The following is a 25,567-nucleotide window of genomic DNA, read 5'->3' as shown; positions in this document are numbered from 1 at the left end:
TGCATAACGTTCTTCACAAACTAAGGCCCACAAAATGTTTCAGACTGAAGGGACTACGTTTAAGAAGTTTCTCTGAAGAAAGCTACTTAAAATGATGGTCCCAAATGCAGGTGGAGTTACCTTTTCAATTTCTGAGCTCCAAGTCATATGAAGGGGGCTAAAGAACGGCTTGGAAATGTAATAAAGGTACCCCTTCAAAAACTGTTCCACAGTAGTAGGTGAAGCTGATGTTCAAACATAAAAACAGATATGGCACTTAAACTATTAGAAGAGTAGAACAAGCCAGCACTATATTTAGATACTATACAATTTGAGGAACTGAAATGAAAATGTGATCTAATGTATGGTCCATTTTTAAACACCTTTATTAAATTATCACTTAAGACACAGTCTCACACATATCAATAGAAAAGAAAATAACAAATGTCATATTTATACATCATACATTGCGAACATTTTATTTCTTTTTAATTACTCCAGTATTACATAAAGTGCTCAATTCCTGCCCTCCCTTAAACCTCACTCCTCCTCCTGAACATTATGCATGTATTGTTTCCACAAATTCCATTTACTTCTATGTAATGTGTCTTCTCTATTGTCAAAACCCCACTTCTAGTTCTTTTACCTCCTTTAAAATATTCAGCACTTCAGTTGCAGCTTGTTTATCTTTTCATAGGTTCATAGGTTCATACTAGGCTATCTGCCCTAGGGCATTTATAAGCCTAGCCAGAGTATGTTTGGCTTTCGCCACCCATTTTAAATTAATTTTGCTGTGCCCTTTTTCGAGGTTAGTATACTGTGCCTCTGTCTAACAGTGACACAGAAGTGATACCCGGGGTAAACCTAAGATCTCCCATCCACTCATCAAGATTCCTCTTGAAGAGAGTCAATGAGGGACTCTGCCTAACCTGGACTGGGATTTTATTCCAGAGTGAAGGGAGCCTCTGGGTTATGAATCTGTCCCTTCAGCATGTCCTATTTATTTCAGTGCTGAGGTTCAAGTCTCTCGAGCGTGTAGCTCAATGGGATTTGGATTTTTTGAGGTGCAGCATGTCCCTTAATTCCGGGTTGGACATGGCCTTATACGTCAGGCACAGGTCACCCCTGAGCAGGCGGTATGCCACTGAGTAGAGCTGGAGTTTCTTTAACCGGGCAGCATATGGCATCTGTTTGAGCCCTTTGATCCTCTTGGTGAAGTACTTTTGGGGTCTTTCCAGTTGCTGCAGGTGTTTGGTAAGGTACATCCCAAAAGGTTGATTTCCATTTTCTAATAAAGTTTTTTTGGCAACCAATAGCATTAAAGGTAACAAGCTTTTACTAAATATAGGCAATTCTGGAACATATGGTCCACTGACGCATATATCATTTTCTAGGGGTAGTATTTTTATCTTCTTTTAAAACAAACAGCCCCATGCAGGAAGAAAGATGTCTGCTTTGTATTACCCTAGAAGACTCCTGAAAGAACTGAGGTTTAGACACTTCTGCTTTCCTGCAGTGCTAACAACTTACTGTGAAGAGACAGTGGTATTCAGGAAGCTAAAAAAATGCACTAGAAAAGTGAACCATTGATGAGCTGACCCCTGATGACCTCCAGTAATGCTTCTTTTAGAAGTTCAGCAACAGCCCTGCACTACAAGAGTTGGAGGACATGTACACAGTAGGCCATTTCCAACTGATGGAAGAGGAGCTAGTAACCATGCACCATGGTGAAGAAGCTTGCATGAAAAAAGGGTAGGATCAAGGCTCCAATGAGCGTTAAACATGACTTTTTGTTAAATACCAATTTCTATTACCATTAAAAAAGGCATTTTTATCTACGGTTCATTCAAGCAAGAGTGAGCTTTCCCTACCTGCAGTTATTTGCCGCAATGTTTTTTTTTTTTTCTTCCTGGCCTAAAATGTCAAACTTTTCATGAACAGAATTCACTTGTTATTACCTGCTCCTAGATTATTTGTGGAAAGTCATCAGACAGGGCAGGAATGAGTACTTTCCTGACTTCTAACCCATCACTGTTGTATGTCTGTGAAAATCTGCAAAGTCTTTCATCCCAGCCTTGAAATGATTATTAGGACGGATGGCAACCCATCGGCTCCTTGAGACTGATGCACTCTTTCACCTAGAATGGAGAGGCAGCAACTTCGTTTCCTAGAGATGACAGGTTATTACTGAAGGAATCAGTCATGAACTTCTGGAATTGAGGGATGGAAAAAAGTGCACTGTTGTTTATGGCGATGTGACTATGCTGCTCCCAGAACTCTTTCACAATGGAAGGACAGAAGGATGTCATGAACTTTGTGACAGTAAACTGACTCAACATGGAGAACAATTCTGACAGATCAACATTTTCACTGCTAATTTGCTAAATTAATCATTTCTTTGCTTGGCAGACACCAAATTATGAAAAAAGCATGTGTGGGTACAGGAAGCACAATTTGGGGAAAATTATGGACAGCTTCAGTGAAAGTTTCTCAAGTGCAGCCTAGCATAAAACTTGTAAACATAAGCTGTAGCTAATTTCACAAACAATAAAAAAAAGCTAGTATACTTAAGGGTCAGACTTACAGGTTCATTGCTGTCAGGGTAAAAATGGATAGTTTTCTTACACAAATATTTTCTTGGAAACTATGTTGACCAGCAAAGGAAGTTAATTCTGAGCAAGTTCTGTAGGTGGTAGGACAGCAGCAGTCTATGGAAATGAGTAGAACACACTGAAGGATGAAGAGCGAAGAGGTGCTTTGAGTCTTTATATCCTTCTACGTTTTACTGGAACAGAAAATTAAGGGGAGTGATTGTTGTACAGATGACAATGCCCAAACTAAGGTTACAAAGTCTCTAATACTGACATTCTCTTCCCATGGTGCTCTTCTTCACTTTTATCTTCTGTAGGAACTGTCAGTCTCTTTACTTAAACCTGCTAAGAAATATAATATCATATCAGTCTTTATTTTCCCCCACTGGCTGCTGCTTCGGCTCACAAACAGGACAGACTGAACAGTACTTCTAAGCAGAATTCTACAGTGGTTCCCCTCTAGATTCCACCGCCCCCCCCCCCCAAGTGGTTCCTACTTCAGCTGAAAGGGTGCAGGATCTGAATAAAAATCCAGTTAGCCAGGATATTACAGTGGTCCCCCCAATTCTACTTATCTTGACCAAGGCAGCATTATCATCAGACTCACTGCAACAGATACAGAATATGAAAGTCTGTTAAAGTAAATGCAAGGGGAAGAGAGGCAAATACAACAAGCAAATGAGAAGTAATCTTCCAGGGTTGAGACCACTGTGAACTCACAGACTAAGAACTCTTGATGTGCCCAGCAGATACTCTCCTAACAGCTCCAGTTTTTACAAAATAAAATTAACGAGTTAGAATTTCACTCATGGAAACTCATCTCAGAATTAATGGTATTCATGAACAGTGGGAAAACACCAGTGTCGTCTTTAATCTATTAAGGAGAAAATCTAAGCTTTTTTTTTCTGGAACAATCATTAACTTAATGTCCTTTAAACAGACACTGGGCACAGGTAGGTAGTTTTCATTCTGCATGTCACAAAACTGTTGCGGACTGCTTCTTCAACACAATTTACAAGAACTTTGCTTATCAGGCTGATTTAAAGAAATCCTGCTTTTCAGTAAAGCATGCTACAATTACCAGTTTTTCAAGATTTCCCTGCAGCAGTTGTAGAACAATGAGTCTTTTGAAGCAATTCAAATAACTCTTCGGCAAAACAATACTCCATGTAAAAATCTTTTTCCAACTAGGTCCAGCCCCTTTCCTTCTCTGTGGAGACAACTCCCCGGATTCAATAAACTCCATGTAAACTTCGTATAAAGCCTACATGGAGTTTACGTGTGTATGGTGAGCAGCAGCTCACAATGCATATTCATGCCACATATCACAATTAAGCAAGGTTTTGTGGCAGGCAACAGTGATGCCAGCCAGGAAACCATGCAAACGAACATGGATAGCACCCCTGTTAAAAACAGAGCACTAACAGCCAGCGGTTTTGCACAGAATGCCACAATGATCACCAGTGCTTCACAGATGGCTCTCAATTTTGGACAAAGGCCAACATAATGTGGGGCCAGTGACTCAGAAGTAGGAACATATTTGACACATATGCTCTACAGAACTGTGCTAGCATTACCAGGGGTTTGCGTTAAGATATTTTCTGAAGGATGTAGAGTATGAAATTCAAACATACCTCTCAACCTCTTTGAGCAAGAAATCTGGACAAAGCCATAAATAAAGGGGGATAAAGGCCCCAAAATATGGACATTTTTTTTAATTTTCTCTCACAAACTTAGAAAGTTGCTAGAATAATAGTTTTACATTAGCATGAATTTTCTGAAGAGCATAACGTTTAAAACTCAAATGCCTGTCATTATTTTTTACTTCAATCCACAATGACATGCCAATGATTTGCCAGAAAATCAACTTTTTATGAGGAAAAGATCAAAAATAAGAGACAAACATCTGGAAATTCTGCAAAAATCTGGAAAATTGAGAGGAAATGAACTCAAATGTATGTAATATCACATCAGTCCTGAAATCATACCAGTGATATGGCAGAAAGCCACAAATTTGATTAGAAACACATCTGGACATCCTGTGAATATCTGGACAGTTGAGAGGTATGAATGTGAAGTACATGGTCCAAACACAGTACAGGACCGTGTGTCTACAGTGCAGAGTACTGTGATATCCCATTCCTGGCATTCCATATTGAAGCTGTGTAAATGATCTGTAAAGGTACATGGACTGCCATGTAAAATAAACACGCAGGAGAAGTGTGTATATCGAATAGAGAGACACAGATAAAAGTTCCATGAAGACATGTTGGTCTACCTCACAGTTGAAGAGAGTCAGGATGTGTCTATACATGCATGTATCAGGTGCTGTCCCCCCAGTTCAGATGGATGCATGTTGATGTACACCATTCTATGGGAACATAGCCTGTGTGGAGGGTGTGTTGAATTGTGTATTTAACCATATGAGGAAGGTGTATGTTTAGAGTCATGCCACAGGAAATCTGCGATGTTGTCTTAGCCCATAGATTCTGTGTGATAGGCCTGAATGAAGGTAATATGGTGCGCATTGCCTATTGTGATCTGGCCTAGGGTTCTGACACAATCCCCTATGCAGGTATCATTGAGAAATTCTTCAGGCTGGGGATTAATCCTTACATTACTAGATGGGTAACCAACTGGCTCACCAACAGAACATATTCTGGTGTAAAAGGCTCTCTGTAATGTCAAGCAAAAGCACCAACACACACACACACACACACACACACACACACACACACACACACACACAGTTGACTGCAGTGAAAATAGAACCCCTACCTATCTAAGTACACAGAATACCGAGCTCAGTACTTCACGCAAGCGCCACAACACAAGTCTGAATTTAAGACTGCAGATCAACTTGTAGTGGATTACATCAGCAGGCCATGTTGGAGAGAAGATGTTGGGAGGCCTGCATAGGTTCATAGGAGGTTACTAGCCTAATGGCCCTGGGGCATTTACAAGTCTAGCTTTGTAAAAAAACACAAGTACCCTTGCTGAGCACAGTTAGATGGCCGTTATTAGCAGAGCAATTTTGTGATTAGCACTGAATGGCCCTATCCATGAGAGACATAGGTGCAACCCCAGGGGTGAATTTACAATCATCCATCCAGTTGTCAAGGTTGAGCTTAAATAGGGTCATTTAGGGGTACTGCTTCACATGAAGTGGGAGCCTATTATGGAGGAATGGCAATCGCTGGAAGATGTATCTGTCACTCCAGCATGTTCTGTTTATGTCACAGGCAAGGCTGAGAAAACAGGAGCAAGTTATTCTTGTCCCATATTCTTGTCCCATATGATTTGCAGATGTCCAGCATTTCCAGTAGGGCAAGATCTGAGACTGCTCTGTAGGTCAGCCGTATGTCACCTCTCAGCAGCCTGCATGACACGGAGTACACTGACAGGTCTTTCAGTCTTTCCATGTATGTCATATGTTTTGGAGGCCCTGGATTCTCCAGGTCACAAACCTGCGTTATCACCAGTTGCAGCAGGTGTCTGGTGAGGTATAGACAGAAGGGAGCCCTATACTCTAAAGTACAGCAAAGCTATGTACTCCCTGGTCTTGGATGTAATGGCCTCATTTGTGAGGAGTGCAATGTAGAATGTGTGGCTCACCACTATGGACACACAGAACTTGAAGTGTAGATGACTATTAACATGTGTTCCCAAGTGTCGCAACACTGTGTTTGAGCTTAGAGGGGTGGTATGTATATGATAATTAGCAGGGGTACTTCATTGCCAAGGGGGACAATGAGGCATTTTTTGCTTTAATGTTCAGTCCGTGAGTTTGGCACCATTCATTTCTCTGTGTCAGTCTTGTCTGTAATACATTAACATCATTGTGGGACTCTATATGACTGCATCCAGTTGACCGTCATCTGTAAACCTGGTAAGCCACTAGCCATCTACCTTTGCCTTGACTTAAAAGAAATAGTTTCCGAACAGTTGAGGGACCAGCAAAGATCCTTGTGGTATTCCACTCATAAGTGGTCTAGTGGTGGAGGTGCAGTCCCCAACTTTAACAGTATGTGTTTTGTCGGTGAGCTAGTTGGCTATCCATCTAGTAATGTATGGGTTAATTCCCAGATGGGAGATTTTCTCTATGATACATGAACATATGATACATGAACAGTGGACAGTGTCAAAGGCCTTAGGTAAATCATCATAGGTGGTATGTTTCGTTATCCCTCATCCAGGTCTTTGGGGTCAGTAATAAAGAAGTCCACTAAATTTAATAAGCAAGCTCTACACTTGACAGAACCAAAATGGGTCAGGGTCAAGAGGTCTATGCCCCTGTGGAAAAGGTCCATGCTGATTCCCTTCCTTATCCTTGCAGATAAGGATTTTTAGGGTTATGGGTTAGTAGTTCTAGTTCTTCATGTTAACAGATTGATGTGCATTGCATATCACACATTTGATATTAACTTCTATAGTGTATGTGATATATGTGTGGAAAAAGAACTGAGACACCAGGATTGCAATGCCTGGGGGAGGCAATACATGGCTGTATTGTAAACATGTCACATACTGTTAGATAGAGCCTTCAGCTTATGTTTCCATGTGTAATTTCATGTCACAGAAAGGAAATGGACAGTAAATAGAAGTAATATATATTTACTTTTCCATAGGGCAGCGAACAGTGGGTTTTGCTCAATGGTTGGCAAAGCGATACGCATGAGCAATACACATTTCCAATACTATACATGTTTGCGCATAGCTAAGCAGTGCACAAATGCAAGCCGCATTGCTGAAGTCTGAGAGTTAGTAGTGAGTCTATGAAATATACCTGCTGCTTAATAGATTCTGTGTCAGCAGGTGTAAATGCACTGACATTTCTTTTTGGGCCCAGATGATACTAGGTTCGAATCCAGGTGTATCCAATACTTTTAAATACTTTTAAATAAACAGTGATAAGTGAATAACATGTATTCTTTATAGTACATGCTGCTGTGTGCTGGCATAGCACAGTGGGTTTAAGCAGCATTGCGTGGCCAGAGGGAGGGAGGAAAGAACTATAGCTATCCATTTCTTTAACAGTGTTACTGAAAATATGTACAGAATATTAACTGAATTCAGTTGTGCAGGATAACACACGCACGCACGCACGCACGCACGCACGCACACACACACACACACACACACACACACACACACACACACACACACACGGCCAGCCAGGTTGCTGGAATTACAAGTTGTATCATTAAAAACACCAGAAGCCGCAAAAAGCTGGGAATAACAAACTTTCTTTAATGAAGCTTAGACTGCATTAAGATATTTTTATAAAATGCTTTGCCCACCCAAAAAAAAAAAAAAAACTGTGGTACTCTAGGGAAGGGATGAAAGTCATCTGGAGATGGGTTCCCCAGGGAATCTCTAGAAAACACGCAAATGCTGATGTTTGTTACAAAAGGGGGATGTAACATACTGAATCTTGAGGTTTTTTTTTTTTTTTTTGCTTATTTTTGCTCAAATACTGTTGAATTTCAAGGAATGGTTTCAGGAGTCAAATCCATCTGAATTTACATTTTTTTCTTAGATATGACTCCTCTGACAAACTCCTTCTGAGAGTTTTTGCTTCAGTCTTGTATGATTCTTCGCTAGAAAATGTAGAATGGTTATGTACAATGATAGGTGTTTTCAGCAACTGTCCTTCCAAAGGGATGCGTCCTCCATCAGTATGGCTGCCTGTCTCAATCAAGATGAAGAGCAACAATTCTTAAAGTGTTAGTGAATGATGTTTTTCATACGGATATATTTTAGATGAATAAAGGTTGAAAGCTTATGTTTCTTATCAAAGTTAAAAGGCCAATAACGTTTTAAAACTTAAGGTCACTAGAACGGTCAAACCTTATGGGCCCTTAACATCTGGTAATGTACTAATCTTAAGAAAAAGGTGTCATTCAGCTTGGTTAACTGTCAGTTGCCTTGTCCATGGAAGTATTTCATTGATGTACTGGGTAACTGGAATCAATAGATGTTATTTTCTCATTTACGGGTATTTGGATTTTGGAACTCGCATCCCAAGTACATTATTTTTCATTTAAAAAAAAAATAAATTAAGAAGAAATAAAAATCCACCATGTGTATTTAATTCCAGAAAAATCAGGATACAGTTCACCCCCATAAAAGAACGTCTTTGTGGATGCAGGCTGAGAGGCTTCCGATTTCTTGTATAGTGCGGTTGCCTGGTTTTATCTAGATGGCAAAACTAAACAGGACAGATTTATACTTAGTTAACCAATGTTCCCTTTACTTTTGATTATGGCTCTATAGACAGCATATGAGACCACCTTCCTGATTAAGAAGTTTTTCCATTGTTTGTGTGTCAAGACAGTAACTGTTGCTCGTCCAGTCAGGATAAAATGGATGAGTCTTTGTGGGTTCTCTCCAAGCAGCTTTACTATGTACAAACACATCAGGACTGAGGCGTAATAACTTTAACGTAGATAAACTTATAAACAAATTAGCTATTACACTCATACATGCTCACTCTCTTGGCTGCACTCTCAAAATGGGACTGAAGCTACCATGTGCTTGCTATTTATATGCACGTACCGAACTTGAAACACTTCTGAAACATACAACACACACTATTCTACATCCTCCTCCTTTCAGAAATCAGTCATGCAATACTGACGACATTAACTGACATGCAATGAATACAAATAAGTATTTTTCATGCAATTATACAGAACTAAACACATACCAACAATTCTGTCCAGGTTGTATTTCACACTAGGTCTGCAAATACGACCAAATCGTGTGACACAGAAATCAGAATTAGGTCTAGCAACTAGGACAGTCTCTGCTGAATGTTCAACTTTAGGGACATCAGGAATGGAGGTAGAAGTTGTACGTTCTGCAACAGGAACATTGTCTGGATTGCACGGAGATCTAGTGTCTGTATCATATGAACAATGCTGCGATATTGATTCTGATATAGGAAGATGTCTGTGATTTCTCCTGTACTGCACACCCTCATATTCTACAAAGTAGGATTTTGGCTCAGCACATATACCTGTTACTTGACCAATCCGGTTGAAACCTTTCACCATTTGTATCCTCACTGTCTCTCCTTCTTTCAATGGATGAAGAAATCTGCTTGATTTATCATACCCGGGCTTCTGGAAAGAGTGCTTTCTGAAAAATTGGGCTCTGAATGTTCTGTTGTTGTTAGCTTTAAACCTCAACAAACTAATAGGCAATGTTGTTCTGGTTTGCCTAGATAGAAGTCTCTGAGCAGGCAAGCCAAGTACATCATCATGAGGTATGTTTCTGAGATTAAGTACATTCAAAAAGACATCGGTATTATCACGCTTTGACCTCTCAAGTAATTGCTTTGCACTGTGTACTTCATGTTCAGCTAGTCCATTTGACTGTGGATATTATGAACTACTAGTGGCATGTACAAAGTTCCATTCTTTTGCAAATTTCTGAAACAACTGACTTGTAAATTGAGCATCATTGTCAGAAATATCTTTTGTGTGGACTACTATGGACTGAGAAATGATGTCTCAACTTGGTGATAACAGCAGTGGACGTTAGATTAGGTAATAAATCAATCTCAAACCAGTTCGAATAAGAGTCTACCAACATTAAGTAATTCTGATTGTTCCACTCAAATATATCAGTGGCTACTGCTGACCAAGGTAATTGAGAAACTTGACTTAGCTGAAGTGGTTTAGTACTACTGCATACTGAAGAAGAAGAAAATACTTTATCAACGTCTTTTACTAGAGAAGGCCAAAATACTAGTTCTTTCGCCCTTCTTTTGGTAGATTTGGAACCTGGGTTATCACGATGCAAAATCAGGATATATTCATGTTTTAAGGAAGCAGGAACAATTCTAGGACCTTTGAAAATAATGCCATCTTCCACCAATATCTCATCTCTGTAAGGAAAATAAGTTTGCATTTCAGGTGTTACACTAGACTGCTTTGATAGCCATCCAACATTAATGCAATGGTTGAGCTTTTGCAAAATCGGATCAGTCTTTGTATGATCTCTCAGCTCAGGTGTCGTGGTAGAAAAATTATGCATTTGCATGACGTCAAACTCAAAATTCTCTGCATGAAGCTGTCCTGTGTACTTCTGGGCAATCTGGTTAAGGTATTAGCCAGATTTTGAAGTTGTACTTTTGCAATTTAAGCATAATTTTTTGTAATCTCGCTGGAGCTGAATACACAGGCTTTTTCAGAATAGTAACTAGAGGTTAGTAATCAGTTTCAATCTGAATAGCTCAACCATAGATATAATCATGAAACTTGAAACATGCAAATAGTATTGCCAAAAATCTTTTTCTCAATTTGAGCATATTGCATTTCAATTTGGGTAAGAGTTCTTGATGCACAGGCTACTGGTCTGCCTTCTTGAAGAATAACTGCACCAAGATCAAATTCTGAAGTATCACAGGAAAGAGTTACTAGTTTACTGACACCATAGTATCACAATGTAGAAAGGGTGGCAATTTTCTGCTTAAGGTCTTCAAATGCCTTCTGGTGCTGTTCCAAGCAAGACCATATAACATTTTTGCACATCAGCTCTCTCAAAGGTGCTGTCAACTCACTGAAGTCTGGTATAAACTTGTCTAAACAGTTGACCATACCAAGAAAACATTGTAGAGCCTGAACATTATCTGGAGCTGGCATCTCAAGAATGGTTGCTTGGCTGGACGGGTCTGGTCGCAAGCCAGTGCTTGTAAATAAATGACCTACAAATGTAACTTCTGGTAGTCTGAATTTGCACTTCAGAGGACTGAGCTTTTAAGTTCACTTCACATGCTCTGTCTAGAACTTTAAGGTTTCTGTCATGCTCTGCTTCACCATTGCCTCCAACTAATAGATGATCTACTACTACGGCACAAGAATAACCTGAAAAATTTTCTCCATTGCATTCTGAAAGACTTCACTTACAGAATTTATTCCAAATTGCATCCTGGGGGATCTATATCTGCCAAATGCGGTACTGAAAGTAGTCAGTAATGAGGACTTGTGATCAAGCATCACTTGCCAAAATGAACTTTTTGCAACCGAGACAGAAAAAACAGTTGCATTTGGTATTAGGGCTGCGACTTCCTTGCCTGCACTCATTGAATAACGCTGTCTCTTTAATGCTTTGTTCAAATCTCTTGGGTCAATACATATTCTGACTTCATCTGAGCCTTTTTTGTGGGCTGCTACCACGGATGACACCCATTCAGTTGGTTCTGTAACTGGACAGATTACACCTTTCTGGACCATTTAATCCAACTGAGTTTAACTTTATTGCATAGCTATCTGAACCTTTCTTGCTGGTCTGACGACTCGACTGATCTCTGGGTCTAATTTCATAGAATACACAACTGGAAGTTTGCCCAACCTATCATCGAAAACATCAGCATACTCTGAGAAAACACCTTCAGTAAAATCTGAATTAGGGTATGTGCTTATATGATGAACTTCTTTGGTAAAAGAAAGCAAATTCATTCCCAAACTGTCTCGAGACCCAATAATGACTGCACAGGTCTTCAGACTACGTAGAATAATAAGATGTAACAGTTCCTAGCCAAATTACATGAAAGCACTACTGAGCCTTCGGTTTGAATTTCTTCACCTCCACAAGCAACAAGTTTCGCACTACTAGCCCCACTGACTTGTTCATTACTTCTCACCTTATCAAATGTGTCTGCTGACATAACTTTACACTTTGAGCCAGTGTCCACTTTAAGCTTGGTGGTTTTATCATTGATCTGGACAGTACAAAACACTTCATTCTTTGCCAACAAATTTACTACATCAACCTTTTCCCTAATTACCCGATACACCATCTACGAAGAAAGCAGAATTGCAGCTCTCTACATGATCAACTTGGTTTTAAGTGACCCTTCTTTATAACTGCAAGGTTTACTTCATTTGCAAAACTTTTGAAAATGGTTCCATTTTTCAAACTTATGGCATCGCTGACCAAATGCTAAGCATTTTTCTCTTTTAGACCCATTATTGGCACCACAATTGTGACAGTTAACAATAAAGCTGGATTTGAGTATTGCTAATTCACCCTTGTACTGCACTGGGCATGTCCTTTTCTTAGAACTTGCTGGAAAACTACAGGTTTTACATAGGCATCCTGCAGGGGTGGCAGGTGTCATGTGCTTAGGCCTGCTTCTGCTAACCACGTGTTGCATGATGCCTACATTTGCTCTGGAGCCTGCTGAAACCATGCTCTTATCACTTGCAAGCTTACTTGTGTGCCTTTCCGTAACTTCATGGATTTCACAAATCTCAGTAGCTTTACTCAGCATTAAATCACTGTCATGAAGCAAAATCTTTCTCACTGCAGCACTACTAATACCACACACAAGTCTGTCCTTAATCAACTCATCCTTTAAGTCATTAAACCGACATGTTTTAGCTTAGTTTCTCAGGTCAGTTATATACAGTAGATATAAAAAGTGTACACACCCCTGGTAAAATGCCAGGTTTTTGTGACATAAAAAAATGAGACCACAATAAATCATTTCAAAACTTTTCCCACCTTTAATGTGACCTGTACAACTCAATTGAAAAACAAACAAATCTGTTAGGGAAAAAATATAAAAAAAATAAAAAACATACAATACACTGGTTGTATAAGTGTGCACAACCTTAAACTAATACTTTGTTGAAGCACCTTTTGATTTAATTACAGCATTTAGTCTTCTTGGGTAGGAGTCTATCAGCATGGCACATCTTGATTTTGTATTGGATTTCGGTCTGCGGTCCGGCTGGGCCATTCCAAAACTTTAATTTTCTTCTGGTGAAGCCATTCTTTTGTTGATTTGGATGTATGCTTGGGGTGATTGTCATGTTGAAAGGTGAACTTCCTCTTCATCTTCAGCTTTCTAGCAGACATCTGAAGGTTTTGGGCTAAAAGTGACTGGTACTTGGAACAGTTCAAAATTCTCTGCACCTTGACTAAAGCCGCAGTTCCAGCTGAAGAAAAGAAACCTAAAAGCATGACACTGCCATCACCATGCTTCACTGTGGGGATGGTGTTCTTTTGGTGATGCAAAGTGTTTTTGCGCCAAATGTTCCTTTTGGAATTGTGGCCAAAAAGTTCAACCTTGGTCTCATGAGACCATGACACATTTTTTCACATGCTTTTGGAAGAACTGATGTATTGTTTTGCAAATTTTAACAGGGCCTGGACGTTTTCCTGTGTAAGAAAAAGCTTCTGTCTTGCAACCATACCCCATAGTCCAGATATATGGAGAATATGGAAGATTGCTGTCACATGTAGTACACAACCAGTACTTGCCAGAAATTCCTGCAGCTCCTTCAGTGTTGCCGTAGGTCTCTTGGCAGCATCCCTGATCAGTTTTCATCTTGTCTTTTCATCAATTTTGAGGGGAGGCCCAGTTTTTTGCAACATCACTCCAAGTCCCATATTTTCTACACTTTTTGACGACTGTCTTCACTGTATTCCATGGTATATCCAATGCTCTGGAAATTTTTTGTACCCTTCTCCTGACTAATACCTTTCAGTAATGAGATCCCTTTGATGCTTTGTAAGCACTCTGCGAACCATGGCTTTTGCTGTAGCAGGCTACTGAGTAAATGTCAGGAAAATCCTACTAGGACAGCTGAACTTTATTTGGGGTTAATCAGAGTCTCTTTAACTGATGGCAAGTGTGTACCCAAGAAGACTGAATGCTGTAATTAAATCAAAAGGTGCTTCAACAAAGTATTACTTTAAGGGTGTGCACACTTATGCAACCAGCATACCATACTTTTTTTATATTTTTCCCCTAACAGATTTGCTTGTTTTTCAATTGAATTTTTACAGGTTACAGGTCACATTAAAGGTGGGAAAAGTTTTGAAATTATTTATTGTGGTCTCATTTTTTTATATCACAAAAAAAACGGCATTTTAACGGGTGTATACACATTTTATATCCACTGTAAGCTGCAAAAGTTTCTTCCTGGTTTTTGATCTCTTGCGTAAAACAAATGCCTCCCTAATGTAATATTTATCTGGGTGTTACACATTTCCCTGACCTTGCCCTTTAAACGCTCGAGGTCTTCCCATGATTCAGCCTGTAGAACAATATAACTGTTTTCACCTTCTCCCTCATACACTGCTGGTGCATACACAAACACCCTCTTTCAGTGTCCTCTGATCTAGCTAGGTTTAGCAAAATGAATGCCCTGGTGCATGCATCTTTGTCAGAATAAGCTAACTGTATAAAAATACTGTATTCTTGCACAAATATTCTCCAATTCTCTGCAATATTCTAATCAAACACCAATGGTGACAGTTTTCGAAATCCATCTGCCTTATTAACACATATCACTGAAGGGTTTTGCAAGTATGCACACACACACACACACACACATTATATATATATATATATATATATATATATATATATATATATATATATATATATATATATATATATATGTACATATACATACATATGCCAGAAATTTATGCCAGTATTTCTAACTATGCCCAATAGCACAACAAGCTTCTGAATAACTGAACTTTGCAAAATAAGTCTCTTGGGCACTGTAATACTCTTGAAATCACTGTACTGTAAGAAATCATCTCTTAGCAGTGTAAGAAACATTTCAAAATAACTGCACTTTGCAAATAACCACTACACAGCACACTGAAACTTTCCCAAAATGGCTATATTTTGCTAAATAACTTTTTACAGTGCAAGCAACACTCTGTAATGTCGGCACTTTGCAAATAGACACACCTAATATAAGAAACTTTTTGAAATAGCTGCATTTTGACTGTACTTCATGAAATAGTTGCACTCTGCACACAAACTCTTCGGAATAAATGCACAGTAATAAGCACACACTGCACGCACTTTTACACACTTTGACACACTTTGAATAACTCTAGTTATGCCCTGAATACAATGTGAAATAGTAGTTATGCCAAAACATAGTACTTTGCCAAAAAGAAATGCAGTCACCTTGCTTTTTTAAGCTTAATGTGCCCCTTTTGCCCATATTATATTTGTTTTGCTCATTTAATCTTTTTCCATGCCAGACTTACTTTTCTTGTGCTCGTTTTACTCTAAACATGCCAATTTTGCAATTCTGAGGTAATTCTGAACCCCTTATGTGCTTTTCTGATAATTGTTTTATCAAATATCTTAAGTTTAAACATTTTGTTTAATTAATTAACCTTTTGTGCCTCTCACTTATTTAATAATGTAGTTTGTGCCCTTGAAATCTTCCATTTTATATTTTTAATAAAATAAATTGTCGTGCAAGTTTTCATTATCTTTGGTTTGTTTCTGGCTCTCTTTCATGCTTGTTTCTCTTAGTTTATCTTCACTGTTATCTCTGCACCTCGTAGCTCTGAAAAGCAGTCTCTGGAATCCCGTTTCTGACACCATGTCACTCGTCCAGTCAGGATAAAATAGACGAGTCTTAGTGGGTTCTGTCCAAGCAGCTTTATTATGTACAAACACATCAGAATTGAAGCTTAATAACTTTAACATAGATAAACTTAGAAACAAACTAGCTATTACACTCACAGATGCTAACTCACTGGCTGCACTCTTAAAATGGCACTGAAGCTAGCACTTGCTTGCTATTTATATGCATGCACTGAGCTTAAAACACTTCTTAAAGGTACAACCAACACACACACGCACACACACACACACACACACACACACACACACACACACACACACACGCACACACACACACACACACACACACACACACACACACACACACACACACACAATCTTCTACAGTAACTTTATCACAAAGGAACTAACCCACTGAGAAAGCTGTTTCACCTCCACTCTCTTTTATGGTGGTTCTACCTGCTAGAAGCAAACGAATTCGAGCAGCTTAATAGGTAGCAAGTGGGGGTGGTCTGAGGGATAGTAATGTTTTCAACTGATTTTCTTCTTTTCTGTTAAGGTATATGACTTAATTATTTAACATGATGCTTCAATGGCTTTAAAACTTTACTTCTGTTACCTTGCAAAACTAAATTTCAATGAATAATTATTAAAACAAAAAAATTCACAAAGGCTGTTTTCATTGCAGAGCCTGTTCCAGAGGCTAGAAAGTTTGGTGTCAACCATTGTAGAGGCACCAGTGCCTTCCTTGTGTAATGTAGCCTTATGTCCCCATCTCGCCAATCAGTCTCTCTCTGGCTACTTAGCCATTTGATCCCTAAGGAGTTACAGCCCCATGGTGCATACATCCCTCTAAGCAGTGGTGCTGTCATCCTCATGGAGGTTCCGGGGATTAACGTTAACCGTACTGTTTTCCTTCACAGTAAGCCTGCTAGCTCTAGACACAACAGGTTTGCAGCAGTCAAGGAAGAAGAGCAGGGCTACAAACACCTGCAGACATGCTACTCCAGGGGCCAACAATCTCAAGTGCAACTCCAAAAATGGCACTTTTTTCTCAGCACAAAGTGTTTTTCATTCCCTTTAATCCAAACCAGGAGTGACATAAATAAAATCATCACAAACTGTACTCTTACCAATTTCATACTGGAGCTGTTTCACTACACACAAGTCTTTTTTTCACAAATTCCACATTACTTCCTTCTGGCATTTACTGTATTATTGTATTAACTCTGACACCGTGCAAACGAAGAGTATCTAAACTTCAGACTTTAATAGCATTAAGAAAATAACTATGCACATCTTGGATTCTCGAGGCAGGACTGCAGTCAGCCTTTTTATGGGTGTTACCAGCCAGGTGACCAATTTACCACACTAAGGGAAATAAAACGAAAGCTTGGAAGTACAGTTTCCAAGTCTGAAAAAAAACAAAAGGTGCCCCTTTAAGCCTGGCACCGAAATGTAATGAACACTACAACAGATAGCTAGTAACAAAAAACGACAATACATCACTCCAGAGTGAAAAAGAAGGAAACCCACATACTCTAAGTGTAGGTCAATGGAGAGAAATCGTCATAGCAAATATTCTTCGCACCTCAGTGCATTCAATACAAACATAAAATTACACAAGTGAGGCAAAAAAACAAGTGTAAAATGAAATCATATACCATGCAAGAACATATTAAGCCACTTTGAGTATGACAATTAAAGAAATATTGTCAAACACTTGTGTGATGCAGATGTCTTCCATTTTTGGGTTGTGGATGAAATAGGCAATTAGTTCTCAGAGAAATGTAAGTAAACTCATACAAAAATTGTCTGCATTTCCGTACAAACCCAACATGGAATGCATCAAGGAACACGAATGGCACAGGAACACAACACAAGGAAACAAGACAAGAGTAGCCAAATTTTTCTTTCCTTAATTGACACTATGGATCATTGTGTGATGAGCAAAATCTACTCTAGAATACACAAAACTGTGTTCATGACTTAATGCCATTGTCCTGCACATTACACACAATCTTTTCACCGCAGTCAACTTCTGTTCAATCTTTAGCTCCTTAAGACTCACCTGGAACATGCTTTATAAACCAGTCAAATATACATTTCCATCAGAATGGAAAAGCAACTAACAACCATTCTTTCATGCTTTTAAAGGGTCATGTGTGTGTCTGAATATATTAGCCTATGGTACACCAAAAAAATATTACATTTGTATACCAAGTGCCAGTTCTGTAGCTCCTTCTCAATCTACCATTTTTAGAGGTATGCTGGTCAAATATGTAAAGATACAGTACACAAGAGAACATTTAAATGGACAGCTACTGACACAGTGATGGTGCATCAATATGCCCACAATTCCCTTCTTTGCTGGTTCTTTTCATTTCATTTGTCTGTTTGAAGACGGCATTCATACTGCTTTTGAGTAAATCAAAATGTACTTGTAGACTGTGCCTTGCATGCTGCAGAGCTGGCAGACTGTAGTTCACATCAGACAACCAGATTCATATGTTTTGCGTGCTCTGCCTCCCACCACTCAAGTCGCTACTGACCTTAAAAGTCTTTTCTTCGTTCTCATCAGTTTTTCCATTCTCATGTTAAGTTGGGGTGAATGGGCAACTGGCATCTAGCACTCTAAATTCATGGAGATGACTTTTTCATTGCTGCTTCTCCACAACTCAAAAGGGTGTGATGTGCAATGGCCATGGAATACAGTATGCAAACCCCAAACCAGGACTGCAGGCAAGCCATTGCTACTGGCTCTTCTTGTAGATGTTACTAGGAGTGAAGCATGCACTGGGAAATCCAATGCCCTCTCCCTGATATGATGTAAACCCATGCTTATTAACTCCCTTGCCTTTTGACTTCCTTAGGTATTTTCCTTACCCCATGTTACAGTCAGATGTATAACAAGTTCTCTAATCACTTAGTGGCCTTATCCAGATGTCACACTGCTAAATTATTCATTTCTCAGGATGGATTTCTTGACAATATGTGGTTAAGGGAAGGAATTTGATAGCATGTGGCATGGAATGTCACAGTCGTATAGGTAAATTCTACACTGGACATACAGAAAGCCAAAGACTGGTATAATCATGACCCAGTGTTAAGAAGGGGAGTCTGCAAAGTACCAGACACTATACAAGCATAACTAAAAAGTCCAGCTGCAGAACATGGCATTTCCTTTTAGAGTTCATAGTGGGACCCTGGAGCAAACTATAATGGTTTCACGAAGTGAATGAATTCCCTGAATGATGTATGAGGACTGAAGAATCTATTTGCTGGTAGTGCTGTGATTTGAACATTTTGAATGGAGCTCAGGGGTTTGAGCTTTAAGTCACTATATCCAAAGTGCTGTGATCTAATATTTCAATAATCATTCTCTGTTGTGAAATCTCAATTTCTCACAAACCATAGTACATGGTTTCTGCAAAATTGCAAATGATTAATGGCTCATCCTCCTCTGCTTTTAAGCTTTTCACACTTCAAGACCCAACAGCTGTGCCTCAGAGTTTCACACTTGCAGTGAGTTTTAGGCAATTCTGTAGCAATACCAGAAATAACTGTCTAAGCTGCACGGTATCACTCTGTGCCTTTTTACAGTACTGTAAACACAGTAATGTAGTACACACGTTTTAATGTCCAAGACTGATGAGCAGCACAATTTCACAATATCCATCCTTCACCCAGAGTCAAACTTCTTCACAGCTCACAGCACACAAAATCAGCTACTTTTGAGTGCATGTTACAATAAGCATGCAATTATCTCTGAACACTACTTACTTTTCTGATATCATCTAAAGTGTTGATTTCTGGTGACAAACCTCCATGCACGCAGAGAAACTGTTGGTTCATTAGGGCAGCCAGAGGAAGGCAGTCAAAGGCATCCATACATGCATCATATACTCGTTCTGAATACTTGATTTTACCTGTTCAATAGAGAGACACAGACAGCTCCATAAATGAAAAAACCTACACCCCACAAACACAAAATGTACCTACCATTACTGAAAATGATAAAAAGAGGTTAGGCATGCTTGGGATGACATCTTAACAAATATAGTAGTCAAAAAACCTAGTCGTTACAACATCATTCCTCCCTTTTATGCCTCATGAATTTCAACACAAACTACACATAGCTAAGGCCTCATAATCATATGCAGAAGGATCAACAGTATACATCGAAGACTAAATAGAGGTGCTCATTCAATTCAATAAGATTCCACAGAGTACAATATCTCCTCAAAGACAGGCAATGTAGTATAAACAGACATATAGAACTATAAACCGGTCATTGATCGCAAACAGTTTACTGTGTAGTGTTTTAGAAAAGATATCAGTAATTCACCTCAAGATTAGATGGGTGGGAAGCTCAAAAGATGAATTTCCTGACATAACTTTAAGTACACATGATAAAATGGTTGCGCTCAAGCTTTTGAAATGCACATGGAGCTTATCAGAATATGTCAGAGACTTGCACAATTCATATTACTTCTACATAAACCATACCAAAAAAATGACACTTATTAATTTGTGCTTCTGTGTCTGTGAGACATCACCTCCACATGTCTTCACCTCATCTAGCAAAAGCCTACTACAGGAGTTGCCATCCCAGAAGCCACAGAGGTGGACTGTGCCCTCACCAGCATTCCAACAATGACAGCATTACTATTAAAGTCATAATTAAGTGCCTGACTGGTAACACATGCATCAGTGCATGGCATCTCACCCCCTTCCCCTTGTTTGCTTATCCAATACCACTCACAAGCTAGAAGGGCTACCATATCCCCAGTCCTGGCCACTTCAATTCCTTCCAAGCCTCTCTTTACATGATGGTGATCAGCCAATCAGAACCACTCCCTCTTCCCCCCAGAATGGGTGAGCTGGCTCCCATCTCCGCTCTTTCAGTACCCGAGTTGCTACTTCCTATACGTTTACAGAACCAGGTATAAAGAATTACACTCGTGGAGATATTCCTATATTCTATAAAAAAACCCTGTTTAACTTACTTTTAAATTAACTGTTATGTTATACGTACCTGATTTTGTTTGATATGCACATTAAAATCACGTTTGTTACGCAAGACAGAATGCAGTTGAAGAAATACCTAGCTACCATCTCAGTTACAGCATACTGTGTGTGCAACAGCACAGCTAGAAGCAAAATGAAACAGTTTTAAAAACTCATAGACCCTGTGCTTTGCCACACCTGTGTGTTTTACTTCTGTGGCAGCACTAAGTGTATTAACTTTTATAGCTGCCAGAAGGTTTCTGCAATACATTTTTGTGGTGGCTGCTGTTATGTGCAGCTGCACAAAACTCAAAAACAACACTGTGATGTATGAACGTCTCTATAACAAGCTTGTTATAGAAAGGCTCACACATTAGAACCAAGCTATACCAAGGTTATTTTTTCACCCGTTAACAGAGCATTATCACTGAACTTGCTGGATTACAACTGTATTACAATATAAGAGTATCAGTACCTGCAAAAAGTCCAGAATACCACAGCTTGGTATTATGCAACACAGCCTTTAAAGTACTGCAAAGAAGAGAGACTACAATGGAAAATAAGGCCCTGGGGTGGGAGTTTGGGCACAAAACAACATCTGAGACAACTTTCACTATGTGTGCATAGGAAGATGCATTCATGCTGGGGGAGACAGTGTAGCCAATGAAATAATGCAGGTCACACATCCAATGTCCCCCACTCAGGGGAGAGATTTAGGGTTATTACAAATATAACAACACTGTCAGGATGCTGGCAAGGGTGCACAGAACCCCCATGGTCACCCGCATGACAGCCCTATAGACAACGGTTAGCCCCATGCTGTGGGTACAAAGTATGAGGGAAACAATATGCTCATGTCTGATTGGGGATGGCTTGATGGTTGGCAGGCATGGGGGAAAACAGTACTTAGAAAAATAACTGTAAGTAGCTAAGGAACACTACATTTACCTTGTCCTTGACCTACTCACTGCGGCCACATCCGTGAAGCTGCTTTTTACTAAAATGTCCAGTGTCATGTACAACCATGCTGCTATTCCCCTACCCCTCCTCCTCTCTAAAGCACAGAACAAAGTACCAGTGCTGGACGACACTCTACTGTATGGACCCAGTACATGTGCACTGCCACATACAGCTGTGTCCAAAAGAGACATCCTCCAGTAGTGAGTCTAAGTTTAGGAAATCAGACTGCAGCTACCACAGGGGAGACATCTGCTTAAACAAATTCTTCCACCTCTCAGTCTCAGGTATCAGTCTCTCTGGAGAGAACGCTCTCTTCTTTTAGCAGAGGGTACTTCTGGCACTGTGTGTTCTCAACAGACTGACTGTCTGAAGTTTAGAAAACCCATGAAATCCTGAACCATGTTGAACAGATCTCGTGAGAGAGTCTGGATATGAAGATACTCAACTTAGACTGATTTAAGTTGACCAACGTCCATTTGGAATCAGTGGCACTGGGCCTATGTTTGGGACTATTCTCTGCCTTGAAGACAACACAGGAATCAGATTCAATGGTCCACTGAGGGACCCCAGGACAGACCAACAGCATGAAGGCTGCAGCTCACAAGCAAGTGCTATCAGCTAATGGCATGGAAGCCTCCCAATGGTTATGCTATCAACAGAAGCAGAAATCAGACAGTAGGGCTGCAAAAACACTTCACCAGTGTTTTCAAGCCTAGGGGGCTGTCAGACTCAAACATAGTGCCGTCAGTTTCCAGGATTCTCCTTTGTCCATCTCTGTGAAGGCTTCCACCTTTTCTGAAGAAATTCAGAGGAATTTTCAGCAGACAATAAATCAGTGCATTATAAACATACTTGAGAAAGACTGTTACTTGCTTATGAGGTTTTTCATAGTAAGATATTACAGACAATTTTTGGATGTAGAAATTTAGAAAGGTTCTAAAACACACAAACATGAGAATTTAAAACTGTTTACTCCAGCAGCTAGAACAAAACTAAGGAACAGTTACATAACTCATCAAATTATACATTTATGGAACAAAATTCCTGAATCAGTTAAGCTTTCAAGAAACCTCTGCATACATAAATTGGAGATCAAGTTTATGATCCCTCTATTCGGGAAACAGTGTTCTTTGATGGGCTTGCAGCCAGACCATTCTAATTTGGCTTATGAATATGGTACACTGGGAGCAGACATGCATCCTGGTCTTGGGAAAAGTATTCCTGGAGTGATTCCACTCTGTGCTTATGAAGTCCACTGGGGACAACTGTGCACATACAGCTCCGCACCTAGGCAAAAGACACAAACTATGAAAATCTCTTTGTAGTACCTGCTTCCTGCACCCAAGACAACTACTGACCTTAGTTCCAGAGATCTATAATTACTACTAGTAACAAATAAAAAAATAAAATAAACAGAAACTGCAAGAATAAGGATGTTCTCTTCCCAGTGGGGCCCTTAACCTAAAAACTGTGAAAGCAGGCAGACCCGAGAGACTGTCAATGCAAACAAAGACTTCAGCTGTTTGCACAAAATAAAGGAAGAATGATATGATGACGACACCATCTGACATTCCTTTATACAACAGACGTCCTGACAGCTGAGTGGGAAAGAGTTGGACAGACATGGAAGGAGGGGGGGGTGCTCTGCAAGTGAAACTGTCCATCATACTTCCGCAAACAGCATTCCCAAAATCATTGCAACTACTTCTTCTTCTTTCAGCTTTTTCCCGGTTAGGGATCACCACAGCAGATCACCTGTCAGCTCATGATTGGCAGTGAAGTTTTTACGATGCCGAGTTGCCAGCCCGGCGCCCAACCTTCCACAGAAGGCACACACATGCAATCACGCCTAGGGCCAATTTAGAGTATCCAATCCACCTACAGCATGTCTTTGGGATGTGGGAGGAAACCGGAGCACCCGGAGGAAACCTACGTGACCACAGGGAGGACATGCAGACTCCATTCCCAAAATCAGTACTGAAGGAGCAAATTACATCTTTTACCACAGTGGCAATCTCTTACTTAAATATCTACTGTTATGGTAAATTGCACCTACAGCTGAACTATGTTCATCAGAGGAACTCCTCCGGGAGTAACACTTCGTACACAATGCACACAGTCATTCTTCTTACACAATGGACACAGTAACACGTCTTACACAATGGACACAGTAATCCTTCTTACACAACGGACACAGTAATCCTTCTTACACAATGGACACTAGGACAATGTCAGAGATCAACAGAGAATACAGCATGACATTTTACTGAAGACCTTGTCAGATGTTTAGGGTGAAGGCTGCCCTGCTTCTGGACTGGAATATCTACTATGTAAAGCTTGGAAACGTCTAGACAGATGTCTGTTTCCCTGATTCCTAAATGGCCTGGGCTGATACATGGCAGCCATCCGTATAATGGAATGAACTTTCATTCGGAAGTTCATTTTTTTTGTTTTGATGATTTGCAGTAACAGTGCTGCTGCCACTTTGAGAAGGTTTGGCAACTGGTAGGCCTTCTTTCCCTGGTTGGAAGGATACACACAGTATCCTTTCCTTATCTTTTGGTCTGTTAAAGTAGTACCTCTGTGGACATAAAGTAAATGCAAAATCCTGTCCCCTTTAAACTTTACAGCTGAATGGACTGACCAAGCCTCAGTGCAGCTATTATCTTTGGCGTAATTATAGCTAGTTTTCAAGCTAATTCTGTCTTTATAGAATATTGTACATAGATGGGTGTGTAAGAAAGCCTGGAGTTCAGACACCCAATTGGCCGATATAATGGTATAATGGTAAAACATTATAAGGATAGGAAATTTAAGTGCAACTGACATGGTAGATTCTAATGAAATGGCTGTCAGCTCCTGCAGTTCTAAATTCAGACAGAGGGGAGAACTTGTTTTCTAGGAGTTTTTATTTGCAGAAACCCCACTGAAGACTGCTTTACTAAACAGAGTGTAGTGATTAGGGGAACATGGGTATGTAAACAAGAGATGGCTAGGAGCTGTACTTTTACTGTGATAAAGGCAAGACCTGTAGATAGCAGTTCTGTTCTGTCAAGCACTCTGACACTGCTCGGGAAGAACGCTCCTGCCTAATATGACTTTCTGGTGGTTGGTCTTCTGGCTTCCTTCAAGATGTTAACTATCTCACCTTGAAAATGTTTGCTGAATACAATGAGACTTAGAGAATCCAAGCAGGTTCAAGTGTACCACAGTAGCCCCCACTGTGTCAACAAGCAATATCCCCCAGTCTGATGACATCCATGTTGAACATGACCAGAGGGGAAAAATACCAGCTCTTCATTAAAAGGTGAGCTGGGAATGACACTGACACGATAGATTAATGTTTTGTGAAAGAGGATCTGAAGTCTGACTTTGAAATGGATCAAGCAACATCCAAGCCTGTCAGAGCTGGAATGGGACCAACAAAAACAGATCTACTCTCCCTTATTTTGCTTTCATTAACACTTTGGGAATTAGGAAAAGTAGTGCAAAGGTCAACAGCAGATACTTTGTCTAGGGTACAGAGAAATCAACTATGACTCAAGTTCTACAACTCTGGAATGTGAAGAGAAGGTGGGAGTTAGCAATTTTTGTCTGACGTGAACTTATCCATCTGCAGACTTGAAAATTTCTATGAGACTGCCTGGAAAGTACAGTTGTGTAC

At 39.8% G+C, this 25,567-nt stretch overlaps 1 protein-coding gene across 6 annotated transcripts in view; it reads right to left on the bottom strand.

Annotated features, from left to right (window-relative positions):
• The window catches only part of PPP3CA (protein phosphatase 3 catalytic subunit alpha), a 2,125,362-nt gene that overhangs the window by 822,856 nt on the left and 1,276,939 nt on the right, over positions 1-25,567 (bottom strand). For all 6 annotated transcript variants that reach the window (XM_044062110.1, XM_044062111.1, XM_044062112.1 and 3 more), the window contains exon 5: positions 19,717-19,862. In XM_044062110.1, the coding sequence (XP_043918045.1) occupies positions 19,717-19,862 (146 nt within the window). The remainder of the gene's footprint in view (positions 1-19,716; positions 19,863-25,567) is intronic.

Source organism: Protopterus annectens, chromosome 2.part1 (genome assembly GCF_019279795.1).
Source record: "Protopterus annectens isolate FY-2018-M chromosome 2.part1, PAN1.0, whole genome shotgun sequence".
Classification (NCBI taxonomy): domain Eukaryota; kingdom Metazoa; phylum Chordata; order Ceratodontiformes; family Protopteridae; genus Protopterus; species Protopterus annectens.
Note: the sequence above shows the minus strand (reverse complement) of the source record. Positions and strands in the feature narration are given on the sequence as shown.